The sequence below is a fragment of the Clinocottus analis genome, unplaced genomic scaffold (genome assembly GCF_023055335.1).
Source record: "Clinocottus analis isolate CAN_PGR_092001 unplaced genomic scaffold, fCliAna1.0.p SCAF_6, whole genome shotgun sequence".
In the NCBI taxonomy this organism is placed as follows: domain Eukaryota; kingdom Metazoa; phylum Chordata; class Actinopteri; order Perciformes; family Cottidae; genus Clinocottus; species Clinocottus analis.
In genome coordinates this window covers 7,647,287-7,662,384 of record NW_027176218.1, presented here as the reverse complement: position 1 = coordinate 7,662,384, position 15,098 = coordinate 7,647,287, and the positions used below count along the sequence as shown (strand labels likewise).

Genomic DNA, 15,098 nt, shown 5'->3' with positions numbered 1-15,098 from the left:
ACATTAAGACTTGTTAAAAAACATACTGGAATCATTTTCTGGTCCTGCAGTTGTACGGACATAAATACCATCACTGATCAATATCATTGATATTAGAAGTTACAAAAATACAAAGCTATGGAAATAAAATATGATTTTATAATGAGACATTTTCAACATGTAAATCACATGAACGTCTTACCTCATGGTTATCTTCCTTTTGTTGATGGAAACTAACAAATTCATAGTTACTAGGATACATTCAACTCTCCAATAATCAGAAACGTGTCACTTTCAGTCCAGTTAGATTTTTGAATTCACAAAATACTATCATAACCTGTATCGGCAATACATTAAAGGGTAAGGGGAGGCGTATGACCTTTAAAATACTTGTTTTTTTTGCAGAATCACCATTTACACATTAGTCTTTGGCTATGCAGTGCTGGAAAGCTGATACATAAATGCAGTGAACAACACTACAACTGGTAGAAACTTTGGTCAGTCAGTGTGTTTTCTTTGGTAAAAGTGTCCGAGGTCTCTGGTCTAGATGCGGGCGAGGAAGCCCAGATTGAGACTAGCAGGGACTTGGATGGTCTCCAGGGCCACAGGGGACGGTGTGAAGGGGAGGGTGATGGAAAAGATTTTCTTAGCGTCCATCATCAACGTGGTTGACTCAACTCTGTCTTTCAAAAGGTTCTAAAATGTAAAAAGAAACAGATATCAGGGAAAAAATGAAACAATTGCCTTAATAAACACAAGATTGAGTATAAAGCAGCCCTACATTATTACGAACATACAAAACTTCTCCTCACTTTAATAGTTGCGATGAAAGTGGTTGTCACTCGCTCTTCAAACTCAATCACTGGGGTGTACAAGGTCAACACTTTCACAATCTGCGAAGAGAAACACGCAATAATCAAAGCACTATCAGCACATCATGTCTGCCGATAAAGAAGGCAGAACCTCAACGGGTACCTGTGCTGTGGTGAGGGCAGAGCACATGGTGCAAATGACTTGGGCGTCCGCCTCGGTCTTCTTCTTGATCTGTAGAAGCTGTGCAGCCTGGACGAGAGGCTCCAGAGTCTCCTTGGCACCGCAGTCTGACATCTCCCTTTCTGCCAGCCACTCCTCCAAGTGCCATACATTGTACCTGAAGCCAAAGGCATCGAACAAACAATTCAGACTAAACCAACGTAACGTCTAGACAGGTCCAATATGTTCTGTGACGCCAGAGTACGGATCACGTGGAATAAAAAAGTTCTGCTTTTATTTATTATGCTTAATGGAACTTTGATCTTATTCAACAACAAATTCTCTGTGCTTGGTGTTTTTATGAACCTTAGTTATTCAGTCCACAATACTATGAGGATGAATGACTGTCTGTAATCTTTGCAACAATCAGACCACTCTCTGAGATACTCCCTGAGATAGCTTGCTTGGTGTACGCAAGCACTAACACTCCTTAATCCACACTTTTCTGCCCCGCTAATTTCATTGCATGAAGTATAATAACCACTGGCTGATGGCACTTCTATGCAGTACCTGATCTGCAGGCCTTTACTCCAGGAGCACATGTCCTTCCGCAGCAGCAGGTGGTTGAGTGTGACCGCACAGATGATGTAAAACTGCTGCTTGACTAGTTGTTTAATGAGGTCCAAGTCCATCCCGTGCTGACTCATGGTGGTGAGGAAGCCGCCAAGACGCTGGAGCAGGACTTCCACTGTAACAGCCTGCTCCGGGAAACTGGTGCTCCTCTTCCTCAGGCCGGTCGGTTTGGAGCCCAAAACACCCTGGATGGTCTCGTGCTCCAGCATGCTCGCCACTACACAAAAAGGTACAGATTGAGAAAAAATACATTTCATGTGGTTCTGTTATAGTCAACAGAAGAAAACATTGTCAATAATTATGTATGGTGAGATTATGTCTTCGCACCAATCAAGGGCTGCAGGGTGTCCTCCATGCATTTGATGAGCTGGCGGTAAATTTGGATGGCTAGATCACCAAAAACCATTTGGTACTCAGACAGTTCAAAGTTGGCCAGGCAGTGCTCATTCTGCTTGGAAGTGTTGTGCGTTACGTAGGCCTGTAGTAAATAGAGGTTGTACAGACATCCAGGGTTAGTTAAGGGACTTGTAAACATAATTCTGGTATCAAAGCCTTCTCAAGCTTACCTCATCTCCACTGTACTGCTTCAGACAGTGCATCAATCTGCATGTGTTGGCCAGCCAGAAAGACACCACTTCAAAATCATTTCCTCTCCTCTACAGAAACAGTGTGAAAATTAATTCAAAATAAAAGCATCCGTGTTTTTTCTATTTTTTTTTCAACACATGTCAAAGTTTACTTGTGTACTGCACCTTAATGACCCCCTTGATGCTGCTGATGGTGGAATTGAGCAGAGTGCTGACTCTCTGATCATCATTCACATTGTCTGCATATCGTACGCACATGAAGATGATGTAAGCCGGAAGCCCGGGAATCAAGCCGACTGCCACACCACGAGGCTTCAGATCTGAGAAGATTACACCATTTAAAAACAGTCAAATCCACGAATAACAAAATAATTTTCCTGCGCAAAATAGGTTTAACATACCGACGACCAGTTTCTTAACCAAGCGGGTCTCGTCGCCCTCCCTGTACTCAAACATGCCCCGGTACTCTTTCTCCTTACGGGTGATATTCACCGCTCTGATAGGAGCAGTCGGCACAGGGGCTTTATTCTTTTGCTGAGCACTTGCTGAACACAACAGAGAGACAACGTAAAAAAATCACAGGCTGTTCTAATGTCCTCGAGAAAATGTACTGTACAAACACATTCAATGCATTGTGGTTACCTTCCAAATCGGCCACTTTTTTGATGTAAAGTTTCAGTTGTTTTTTCAACTTGCGCATAGTTTCCTCTTGTTGCTCTTTCTGCTCCATGAGTTCCTAAAATTATGTAAGCACACTAGATTAGTGTGAGCGCAAACAAAACTTTCATACAGTGCAAAAGTGTATATTTTAAAAACTGTCAAATTATTACATCTGTGTAATAGTGTAAATGGTGAGAATTATTTTTGTCCCATAAAAACCCTTTCCTAAATCTTCTGTATTTTACTAGAAGTTTGTATACAATATATTTTTTGCTGATGTAATGTTTACTCAAACAACAATGAATTTAATATCATTAAGAAAAAAAAAGTCTAATTAAGAGGCGACTTTCAAAACAGCAAACTTTTGATTATAAAGGAGCGGTGCATCGCGGATGGAATTACATAAAAACTGATAAAAGGCAGATTGATAGAACCAGAGAGTGAGCAGACTCACCAGGTTCTCATTGGTGATGCGTGTCATCTCATGCTTCAGGCTCGCCTCAATACGGGCATCTTCAGGCAGGAGGAGGCTCTGGGCCAGCAGCTTCTGCTGTTGCTCCTTTTCAGCCTTGAACTGGCTCACCTCCTCAAGCAGCTTCTTATACTCCTCGTGGCTAGCACGTTTCAACTCCTGCATCTGGCACTCCAAAAGTCTGGAAGATGGACGGATAGTATTCAATTCCATATGGTTTGGTCTTGCATTAATGCACCAACGAATTACAGAATATGATTTCATTACCTATTGGTCTCTTTTAAGCCTTCATAAGCCAGCCACAGCTCTCCATCTTCATTGAGTGTATGGATGTTAGTGGACCTGGGAAACAGCATCAGAGAATGTAAATAGCAGGTAACTGTACTAAACTAACCGTACCAGCTGATGGATTTTAACTGAGACTCATAAACTTACTTGTCAACATCTTGATATGAAGGAATTTCACTTAGATCCAAATTCACACCTTCCCCGAGTGCAGAGTCCTAGAAGTCAGATCATGTGATTAATTATAAATAGGAATTGTCAGATGTTTGTTGTAATAAATGCAACAATGTCAATTACTTTCTCACTTTATGTTTAAGGGCCTCTTGGCGGACCATGTGGGACCGGAGGAGCAGCACTTCCTCTTTTCGCATCTCCAGTTCATCGTTGGAAGAACCGAGTTGTTCCAGCAGTATGTTGTAGGGTAGAGAGCCAGGGATAGGGGGCGCCAATTCACTGTTCTCAGTCGTGAGAGACTTTCTCAGCTCATGTAGATCCTGCTTCAACTTCTTGTTGTCAGACTCCAATTCTTGCCGCTAAGAGAAACACAAACAAGTCAAACAGCTACAAATTATTTTTGTTTCTATTCGTAGTAAAGTTCTTGTCACTGTTTTCAGGTATATTAATATGGTGACTCTTTAAGGGCATCTCCTTTTTGGTTCGTTGAAACAGATCTTGCTTTGGACACCTAACAAAGTCACACTACATGTGCCTGATAAAGTCATACCTTGAGGGTTTCCAAGTCTAATTCTGCTCTGCCAACAGTTCTTTGCTCCTCCACCTCCTTTTTAGAAAGATATGAACATAATGTAAATACCAACCATTCAACAGCAAATACGACCCAAAACTAATAGCTTACTGATATAAAACTCTATTGTCTGTTAACATCCAGTCCATACTTTTGCCTTTTCTTGTTGGGCTTCTTCTCTGTTATCCAGCTGCTGCCAGAGTAACTGTTTGTCCTGCTCCAGTTCCTTCACTCGTCTCTGGAGCTTCAGTAGGATCGGCAGGTCCACCGTCGCCTGGGTCTCATCCTAAGAAAACACAGCAAGCGTTGGGTGAATCTCTTCACAAATGAACTAGAATGCTGCACTAATGAGATTATAACACAGACAGGGCCAGAACTAAACCATCCCACAGCTGCTCCAAGGAATGACTGTCCAGCGTTTGAAGCCACAGTGATCATTTATCACTGACTTGTGGGAAAACTGGTATCATCTACAAAAGGCAGCTTCACTGACAACGCAAACTATAATTGGTTGTAACTCACTCTGTTCACACCACAGCTGCTATTTCTTTATAGAAAACAAAAATGTTTTAAACGTACAAGGAGTGGGCATTTCATACTCAACATGAAACATTTTGAGCTGGTACATATATATATCAATTGTAGGCATTTCTGATGCACCAAACTGGACTATTGTGTAGTTTGACACTACCTCTGTTTGTATGGAGTCGTCTTCGCCCTCAGAAGAGTATACGCTCTGAATGAACTCAGATGAGTTGCTGCTGTAGTTGGAGTCGGTCCTCTTGTGACCAGATTTGCTTGAACTCTGGTTATGTGTGAAAAAAACAAATTACTGAAGGAATAAGCTGTCACACCATAGTGTATTCAGTCACGGTGAATATTTTTATAATGTCATATATCCTTTGCACACTGACAATGTTAACGTTTTACATGTTGGTACAGGTAAATGTTGTTTGTATCTTTGTAAGCTACTGTCACTATGAAACACCATCAAATGAAATGACCATGTTGTTGATGAAATTATTGTTGCTTACGATGCTGAGATTCATCTCTTCTTGCACGTCTTTGTGCCGCTCCTCCAGATGCAGGTGTGCACTCAGCAGACTTTGGTAGCGAGAGCGCTCTTCAGTTAAGTCCTTCTCCAGCTGTTTTGCATTCTCAACGTTGGTTTTGATATCTGAAACAAAACAGTTGTATTCAGTCATTCTAAATGCAGCCATTACTGAAGGAATGTGGAGGTTTGAAGTGAACTGCTTAGTACCTGTTAACTGATCTGCTTGTTCCAGGATTTGTTTCTTCAGTTCATCTTTCTCGCTGTTCAGCAAGCTGTTCCTGGTATTAAGGTCTTCTACCACCTGATCATGAGAGAAGGCAAAATCATGTAATCTTAGGCCCTGATCAGTGTGGTTTTTTTTCGCAGTTTCTGTGTTTGCAAATGAGTGATAGTGTTAGCTTAACACAAACCATGAACTGTACACTTCCTAACAGTAGTATGGTAAAAAACATCTTCCATGAAACCTCAAGTGCTGAACTCATCTGTCTCCAGGCCAGCTGTTTTGGGTTTGAATCTTTACAATCGGTAAAATCACAAAGCTCCGGGTATTGTGGCTTCATTTTAGAGACCGACAAAAGTGGAACAAAATAAGTTCATACAACGCTCAAAGGGCAACAATTACAAGTTCCTGTTTTGCATTTCATAAGCATTTTGTCACTCAAATGTTTCCATTCTTTCCAGAAAGTTTTGGACAAGGGAACTTACAAATTATAAAGGGATCACACATCCAGCAGTACTAGCTAATGCCTGTCTCCTCTATAAACATGTATGGAAAGGAAAACCTATAATCCCACCACTTCATGAATGTGGGGTATAATCACAATGTCATTGAAGTAGATGTATTTCTCCCAAATGTTATGTAATATATCCTACCTATTATTATCCAGATGATTAAAGAAAGAGCGCTAAAATTCTAGTGATGTTGCTCAGCAGTCAAGTTGGATATATCTAGAGGAAGTAGGCCTACCTGTTGTGTCTGCTCCCTGTAGACCTTCGTCTGCTCTTCCAGGTCATCTTTCTCTCTGCGGGTGTTTTCCAGCTCGTGCTGAAGGAAGGAGAGCTGTTCCAGCAGCGAGGGAAGCTTCACCGCCTTGGCTCTGGCCTCCTGCTCTGATCTACATAGGTTTTCAATCTCTCTGTTCTGTTTCTCTCTCTCCGCAGTCTGGGTCTTCTCCATAACATTCAGCCTTTCACAGAGCTCTCTGTTGTCTTTATGCTGCAGGGGGAGAAACACACACATGCTGGGCATGTGATATGACAACTCCCAATGACCCAATGTTTTCATTCCAGACAGTTTTTTTTCTTCTTATGATTGATTTCAGAGTGAACCACAGACAAACACAAACAAACTAGATTCCCATGCTCACACAATACTCACCTGCTCATTTATCTTGTGCTGCAACTGCATAATCTTGTTCTCCATGCCAACGTTGAGCTTCTTGAAACGCTCCACAGAACGAGCCTCCACTTTCAGCTTCTTTATTTCCTTCTTTGCCTTCATGCGACGCACACAGCTCTGCAGCAGGACGATGGCGGCCATGGTACGTTTGTAGTGCCGTCTAGCCTGCCAGCCTTTAAACCACTTCTGGATGACAACAGCTTTTTGCTCAAATACAAACTGCGAAAAAAAAGTAATGAATATTTAATGTTAATTTTATCAATGAAATGATAATGAGAAGAATCTTTGATGGTATATATATTTCTACATCAATAATAATACATTAATACAACATACACATATATTCATTGTTGCAGTTCAAGAAACTTATAACATATATATATATATACATATATATATTCCTTAGTTGCTTGACCTGACAAAAGTAAATAGACATAAACGATTGAATAGTAGTAATGCAATTCCAGTGAAATGTTTAATATAAATTCAATACAACATGTAATATCAAAGTGTAAATGAGGTCAGCAAGGTCAGTATGAGTTGTTTACCTCTATTCATATGACTTCATCTTTTCAAATGCTACACAGCAATGAAGGTTTAGGAAGTGCAGAACAATCTGGTGCGCTCTGCTGCTACAAGCTTCACCGCCTCAACAATGTTACTAACGGAACTTGTAACATCTGGGCTTCCTTTGAGCTGGGAACTTTTCCATAGTATATTCATGAGGCACTAATTCTTGATTTTCTTGGTAGCACCTACTAAATCCAGTTGGGTTTATGTAATATTTAACTATCAAGTTCATCCATCGGTTGAGACAATACCCTTTAAAACCTATCGAAGCTCCAGAAAAGTGTTGAATTATGAACATATCTAATTATTCAAGCGTGGCATTACCTTATAGTACTGCTGTCTAGCCATGTAAGCCCTCAAGAAGCACTGAATAGTGATAGCTGCAGAGCGCTGCTGCTGGTAGCGTGTCCTGGCCACCCACATACGCACATTACGCTGAATGATAACAGCTGCTCTGGTTCTTTGCAGAAACTTAACATAGCTGAGACAAGAAGAAAAAAACATGTAAAAATGAAATAGATGTATTTTTTCTTCTGCTGTTTTTTTTAATGTCTCCACTCACCAGCGTGCCTGGTGACCTCGTACATGTCTCTGAATGGTGATAGCAGATTCCCTCATCCTCAGGTACTTTTTGCGGGCCAGCCAGCAGCGGATGGTCTTCTGGATGCGGACACAAGCCATTCGCAGCTTGTCAGAACGCAGCTTCTCCAGGTAAGCTACCTGACCAGCCCTGAAGAAGATCTTGCTTTTGCCAAACTGATACTTATCCTGGTCCTAGGAAACAAACGGAGTATGAATTAGCACATTTAATGTCATGTTTCTGTGAAGTTGTTACTGATATTACGGAAAAACTTTTATACAATTCAGACATACCGTTACAAGTTTTTCGAGGAGATTTTTGCAGGTTTGTTTTTTGTCCTGAAGCACATCCTTTAGCTTCATGAGGACCCGATAGCGACTAAAGAATTCTTGATAGGTCCATCTGCAATAATGATGTTATTAAGACAAGTTGGATGAAATATTGTTATAGTTCTGTGTATTATACACACATAAACTGCTCAAGGCTCAGTGCTATTGTTGATATGCTACCTTGATGGGAAGCCTGCTGCTGAGATTCGGATTGTTTCAAGGATTCCACATGCTCGAAGCTGCTGCACAGCCCTCACAGGATCCATGCTTTATAAAAAGGTAAAGAACATACAAAACACCTGTAACAAAAGTAAGTGTACTTCTCTTTCATCTGTGCTTGTTGCAGATAATTATTTAAAAAAATGGAAATGTGTGAAATGATCCTCACATGAATGGAGATTTGTCGTCATTTGGCTTGATGCAGCGTACATAGTGAGGAGTTGTAGCATTTAGTGTGTCCATCAGCAAATGTAGAGACTGTCGAAACTGTGTAAAAAACATCGATAAATCCTTAATAAGTAAGTATAAAAATACAGAAATTGTGATTGAAAATTCAGTTGAAATATTCAATATCAGATGTTGACCGATAGATCCAATGTTAAATGTTTTGGAGGTTATTTCTTTCTTTAAAGGTAATTGATTCTGACCAGTTGAGTAAATCAAAAAATTGATTATAACTTTCCATAACTTTTCCACAAGATGCATTTTAATAATGCATTTTCCCACACCACCAAATGTCATGTCGCCTGCTCTTTGTGCTCTGACCTGAAGTCCAACAGTCTTCTTATTATCCCGCTGAGTCTGACCAGTCCTTTCAGTGGAGCGAGAACGCTTCTTCGCAGAACTTGTTGCCTTCTCATCGTCCTCAAACAGCTTCAGCAGCCAATCAACCTTAAAAAATCATTTTCAGAGATCCGACAGACAAAAAACTAAGTTAGCATTGAACAGCAGATGGCAGTGTTTTCAATTTGAAACTCAAATGTTGGTGTATTTTTTCCAATAATTGTGGTTAAACAATTCTAGGGTGTGTGTTAAGAGCTTGCGACACAAAATATATTTGGGGTTGCTATTGAATCCCTGTGAGCTCCAAAAACTAACTAATTGAGAAGAACTAGAGAGGGACAATATAACTAACTGTTTATAAACCATTTCACCTTGCTCTTTTTCAACGCATTTATCTGCTCCGCATTGACTGTATCCCTGTTTTTCTCCAGGAAACCTTCACACTGGTACTCCACCTAGGCACAAAGGACCAGGTCACACAGTGTTCTTTCACCAAAAGATTAAAAGGTCATATTCAGAATTGGAAGTTAAAAGTAGACGGATTAGTACTACTCTAATAAATACAATCATTGAACATTAGTGGTGAAGACGAAGTAATTTGAATTCCACACTTGGTTCCTTTTGGCGCTTAGATGAGATAAACAAGAGTCATCCATCCATCTGCTGACCACTGAGATGTGAGGACACACAACCATGGTTTACCTTGTCTGCAAAGTGATGGATGATAAAAGCTCTATTTGACAACCTGGGTTTATCAAAGAGAGCCTTCTGTTTCAGGAGGGTGTTGTACATTTTCTGGGCCCATGTGTCGTCAGAGCCTTTGGGCATCTATGGAAACAGGAAAAGCTGACACATCATTTAGTCATGGCCTTAGTCATAATCTCCAAACATAGCACGGGGGAGGTTCCTCCAGTGGAAACTAGCTGAACCTAAAATGAAAGCCGGCATTTTACTTTGCACTCTTCATCCAGAAGGTCCAGAACTCCCAGTTTGGCCTCGATCAGATCAATGCACGGCTGGTTGTCGTAAAAGTCAATCAATGTCCAAGGGATCTCCTCTTTTAGGTACTCCTCCTGCTCCAGTTTGAAGACATGCTAGAGGGAGCGATAGCTGGGAATGATTCACGTGAACGCTTTGAATACAAAAATTAACGAGTTGAGCAAGAAGAGACCCGTACCAGGTTGAACTGTTGTTGGAGCTTCTCGTTGGCGTAATTGATGCAGAACTGCTCAAAGCTGTTGACATCAAATGTTTCAAACCTAAGGAAAAATACATGTTGAAATTAAAACACGTCGGGTCATCTCGGGAACATAAATGGAAAAGTCACCAACGTGGAGATGAACACACACCCGTAAATGTCGAGCACACCAATGAAGGAGTGCTGCTTTGCTGCAGACTTCAAGGCATTGTTAATACTGCACACAATCCAGCTAAAGAGTCTGGCATAGATGTGTTTGGCGAGGGCATCCCGGCTATTGACCGCATTCATTTTGGAGACAGGCTTGACATAGGTTTCTGTGGTCGTCTCGAGTTTCCTGTGACATAACCAGTGGGCCATTTCTTCACAGGGTACACCCATCAACTCACAAAACACCATCAGGTGGACATTGTCTGGCTGGAAATACATTAACATTAATCATCTTATATGGGTACAACATAGCATTGGCAAGTAGTATCAACAAAATGTTCTTATGCTGTGTTCAGAAGTATTGTGCGTTTACCAAGATGCTGCTTCTGTCTGCAGACTGATCCTTCACCTCCACATTGCTAAGATGGAGAATAGCTGCCAGAATTTGATAAATTGCCATTTGATCACTTCCTTTGATTCCTACAATGAAAACAAAACAATAAAACAATAAGTACTTGGTCATGTAATGATATCCAGACAAAAAAAATGGATATGTACAGGAATGTACATGATGTAAAAGCAAATCCTTATTAAAATGCAATCAGCTCTGACCTAACTTTGAGAAAGCCCTCCTGGTATTGCACATCTCTTTGGCATCATCCACTCCATCTATGACTGGGCTTTGACCCTGGTTAGTACAGTGGAAGTCATCCGCGCAACCTTCAAAAACATTCATGATATAAAACATTGTACTAAATAGACCAGATATATCAGATTTTTTTTAAAGCTTACTAAAATGACAGCTATTATGTAGGTGACTCTCATACCCAACTTGAAGGCTTTAAACTCTGGTAGATGTGAAGAGGCACACAGCTGGTAGAATATATGGTAGTTCCTTTCTTCGTCGGTCTAAAAGTAGTGTGAAGAGGTGTTAAATGGGAGCTAAGTAAATAACACAAGAACTGCAAGCACATTCTGTGAGATTGATAGCTCTTTTGGCTGCAAATGACTGTATAAACTCTAAGCACATTGCTGATATCATCAAACTCTCTCTTGAAAATAGTTCACAGTTGCTTTTCAAAGCCAAATATCTTGCAATCTTTCAGAGCCAAGGGCTAGGCAGGCTGAACTGAGTGATGAGCATGTTGTTTGTTATAGATATACACATGTTACATGCACATGAGAGTGTTTTAAATCAATTAACTTCAAGGAGATGCACATAAGATAAAGTGATGGGAAGGGCCACATTTAGACACCGACAGCAGTCACATGAAACCATACCAAAGGAATTTACCTGAAACACGACTCTAGACTTTTCCAGTAAGTAGGTTCTCATGTTAGCCCCGATTATACAATGCTTCTTGTCAAACCCAATTTCAATGTACTTCCCAAAGCGACTACTGTTGTCATTCCGTGTTGTTTTGGCATTCCCAAGAGCCTAGAGGAAACACACAAAAGGCTCTCAGTAACCTTTGTCATTTTATCATTTTGTCTTATTCTCCTGTAGTGTTAATATTACCTCCATGATGGGGTTGGAGGCCAGGACTCTCTCCTCAACACTGGCCTCACTAGAGGAACAGCTGACTGTGGCAAAGTAACGCATAGCATACTTAGCTGAGACGGTTTTGCCAGCTCCCGACTCACCGCTCACAATGATGGACTGGTTTCTTTCATCCCTGTGTCAAAGGATATGATGACATGCAGACCAAATATTAGCTTAACGTTATTTAAAGTATCATCATAAATAGAAATTGACAACGAATTGTTTTTCAAATATACAACAAAATATATTTGAAGGTTCCAAAACCTGGCCATCTGTTTGTAAGCTTCTTCTGCTACTGCAAAGATATGGGGGTCCATGTCTCCCATGTTCTGTCCACTATAGGCATTGATGATGTCAGCTTCGTAGATGGGTAGGCTCTCATAAGGGTTGATGGCAACCAGGACAATCCCTAAATACCACAATAAGAAAGATTCTCTGTTAGCTTCAGCGTAAACGTATGTTATCTGTAATTGGTTGAAACTAATGAATATAGTTGTTGTGTGTACATTATTCCCCACAAATTCATAGTAATACATGTAATGTGTATTTCTTTAAGAGCAGCCTGCACCATAATAATCAGCATGATATACTGTAGATTATCTCAAAGCGTTCAGTGAGCAGGGATCCAAAGTCTACAGTGACAGTGATAGTGTGAGTCAAAGAGGATGAAGCTTATTACCACAGTATGTGTAAATCAACTTGGAGTCGATAAAGCGCACTTTAAGGTTGTGTAGCACTGCAGGCTCGTGCAGGTAACTGAGAGCTGTGAGGTCATTTTCCCCAACCAGGATGTTGGGGTTTCTTAGTGGCGGCAGGTTGTTGGTTCGGGGGTCTATTTTGTGTTCCACCTCCTATAAAGACACAAGACGTTAGCTATAAGTACCAACAGTAGAAGACGGAAAAAAGTAAGTTTCTTTTTTTTTGTTTACTGCAAAAACTGTTTGGACAACAAGTTGGAAAATTTAAGTAAAAACTACAGGGTTAAGCAATAACACATTATCATCTGTACTTCATGTTAATGCTAACTCACAACCACTCTTCTGGGCTTGTTCGTGTTCACTCAAGATAACACTTTGGCCTTATTTCCATACCTGAAGTGCATGCCCAAACTTGACATCACAGGTGCAGGTAGGAACAGTGCAGAGTTGGATACAGAGGCTCAAGGTGTCTTGGCAATCTATGTGCACTTACCAAACCGCACAGCACATCTAGATGCAAGCGGCTCCATTGCCAGAGTTCTCGCAGAGAAATATGTCCATGGCGCTCTGACAGAACATCACACACCCATTCCCACCTCAGTGCCTCCCTGCATGTGACTTGTATGTGTGTGTGTGGCATTTGCCAGCCTTACCGAGCCATCCTCCAGCTGCAGAGTCAGCTTCAGGTCGCCGGGACTGTAATCTTTGGTAAGCTCTGCTGACTTCCACACTTCTCCTGCATCTGGCAGCCATACACGGGCATACTGATGGACAGATGGGGGAGGGGAAAAGGGGGGGTCAATTCAGAGTAACCCGGTCTTTTACCAGAAACTACAGCAAAACAGCAGTGGCATGTGCCTTGGGAAAACGGGCCGGGTAGCTGACGTGAACTTGAAGTCAGCAGACAGCAGTCATGCGTGTAACATAGACACATACGTGGTATTTTAACTGGCAGGCAGACGAGGAAGGAAAAGCAATGAATTAAGATAAAAAAATTAAGTAAAAAAATAAAAAAGCACAGTTCTGTTAATACCTCTAAGTGACGGGCAGGAGTTTACCACAATTCCTAACAGATATGTATCAGGACAAATAAACTAGCATAACTTTAGCTCAAGAAACTCGTTGAACGTGCAGTGTAACCGTCACCTTGTCGCGATCAATGAGCCCAACATGCCGACCTACCTTGGCGTAAAGTTCAGAAGCTGCCATGTCGAACAAGTCGCTCACTGAGCCCTCAGGAACTTTCTTTGGCCGCAGAGGAACCACGAAACATTTTTATTGACTTCCAGATTGGAAACCGTAAACTTTTCTGGGCTGCTCTCCCTGCGGCTCGGTCTGTGCTCTCAGCCGGGAGGAGAGGTGAACTGTTGCTGCTACAACGGTTGTCAGTCAGCTGCGCGTGCCCTGACACGTTTTGCTCTCGTGCGCCTTGCCCGCCACCTAGCGGCCAAACACGCTCATGACAGGCGGTCTGTGGTGACGACAGGTAACGAAGGTCATAATGTATGAAGGAACATTGTACCCTGAATTCATATTTAATGGGACTGTAACCTCGTACACACATGGAAGCCCATTTTCGCTATTTAAGATACCGTAAGTCTTAATTATGAGATGCTATCTCATAATAATGAGATACTAAATCGAAATTATGATACATTTTGACTTAGCATCTCATAATTAAGAGATAGTTAAGTCTTACAGGATCTTAATTTTTTTTATCAGTATCAGAAATGGGCTTCCATACTCATCTGTGGTATCAGAATATTAATATTCTGTCATTTTAAGACCTGTTAATAACCAGAGCTGTAACAGAGCAGTATATTTTTTATCATGAAAGTGTAATGAACTAGACTACAAGAAAGTTACATAAATAATAAAAGCTAAAAATCTTGCAGTCCCATAACATAAATCAGATGAACTTTAAAAAAAAAAAAAACGTCATTGAATTAATTTTAATAACTGTTTGAATGTCTTTTTTTATTATTGAAAAATTTCACAATATTTCAATGTGCAGTTCTCTTGACTTGAGTGCTTATATTTGTTAAACAAAATTGTACACCATTTGCTTCATTCCAGATGAAAATAAAAGATACATGCACAAGTAGACAGGTATTTAAGACTCAAGTCCACAACAGAATAGTTTACCTCCACAATAAAATAGTTAATTTGTAAATTCATCCTACATTTTATATATATTTCTCTGCTTACTTACTGATCTCAACATCTTCAATAAAGTTGTTATTCACTTACTTTGCTGTTAACATGTTTGGTATTGTATAATGTGATTGAATCCTTAATATAAATGAATACTTTAGCAAGTATTGGCTGGCCAAGAAAAAGGGTTTTGGTTTTCTATCCTACTCTTCAATGGATGACAGCATATTTTATTATCCTTACTTTCATCTTACTTGCATTCAACATATACAAGGCTCTTTGTGTAGGCAGTTTAAATAACATGAGA

General features: G+C 40.6%; 1 protein-coding gene across 1 annotated transcript; it reads right to left on the bottom strand.

The window, feature by feature from the left end:
• Positions 1-13,985, bottom strand: LOC137804459 (unconventional myosin-Va-like). The gene is made up of 40 exons (XM_068603708.1): positions 13,820-13,985; positions 13,291-13,401; positions 12,619-12,790; positions 12,204-12,348; positions 11,916-12,072; positions 11,691-11,834; positions 11,224-11,305; positions 11,009-11,116; positions 10,770-10,876; positions 10,398-10,663; positions 10,226-10,307; positions 10,002-10,142; positions 9,751-9,876; positions 9,420-9,503; positions 9,031-9,156; positions 8,654-8,751; positions 8,446-8,532; positions 8,230-8,338; positions 7,919-8,130; positions 7,681-7,837; positions 6,766-7,005; positions 6,355-6,603; positions 5,595-5,688; positions 5,368-5,510; positions 5,025-5,138; positions 4,485-4,619; positions 4,313-4,369; positions 3,894-4,121; positions 3,739-3,806; positions 3,571-3,645; positions 3,286-3,484; positions 2,814-2,907; positions 2,573-2,716; positions 2,337-2,491; positions 2,151-2,240; positions 1,912-2,062; positions 1,522-1,801; positions 955-1,129; positions 792-872; positions 1-675 (listed from the first exon to the last, which is right to left on the bottom strand). The coding sequence occupies exons 1-40, from the start codon at positions 13,844-13,846 to the stop codon at positions 523-525; spliced, it is 5,466 nt and encodes a 1,821-aa protein (XP_068459809.1). The 5' UTR covers positions 13,847-13,985; the 3' UTR covers positions 1-522.
• Between the last annotated feature and the right edge of the window lie 1,113 nt (positions 13,986-15,098).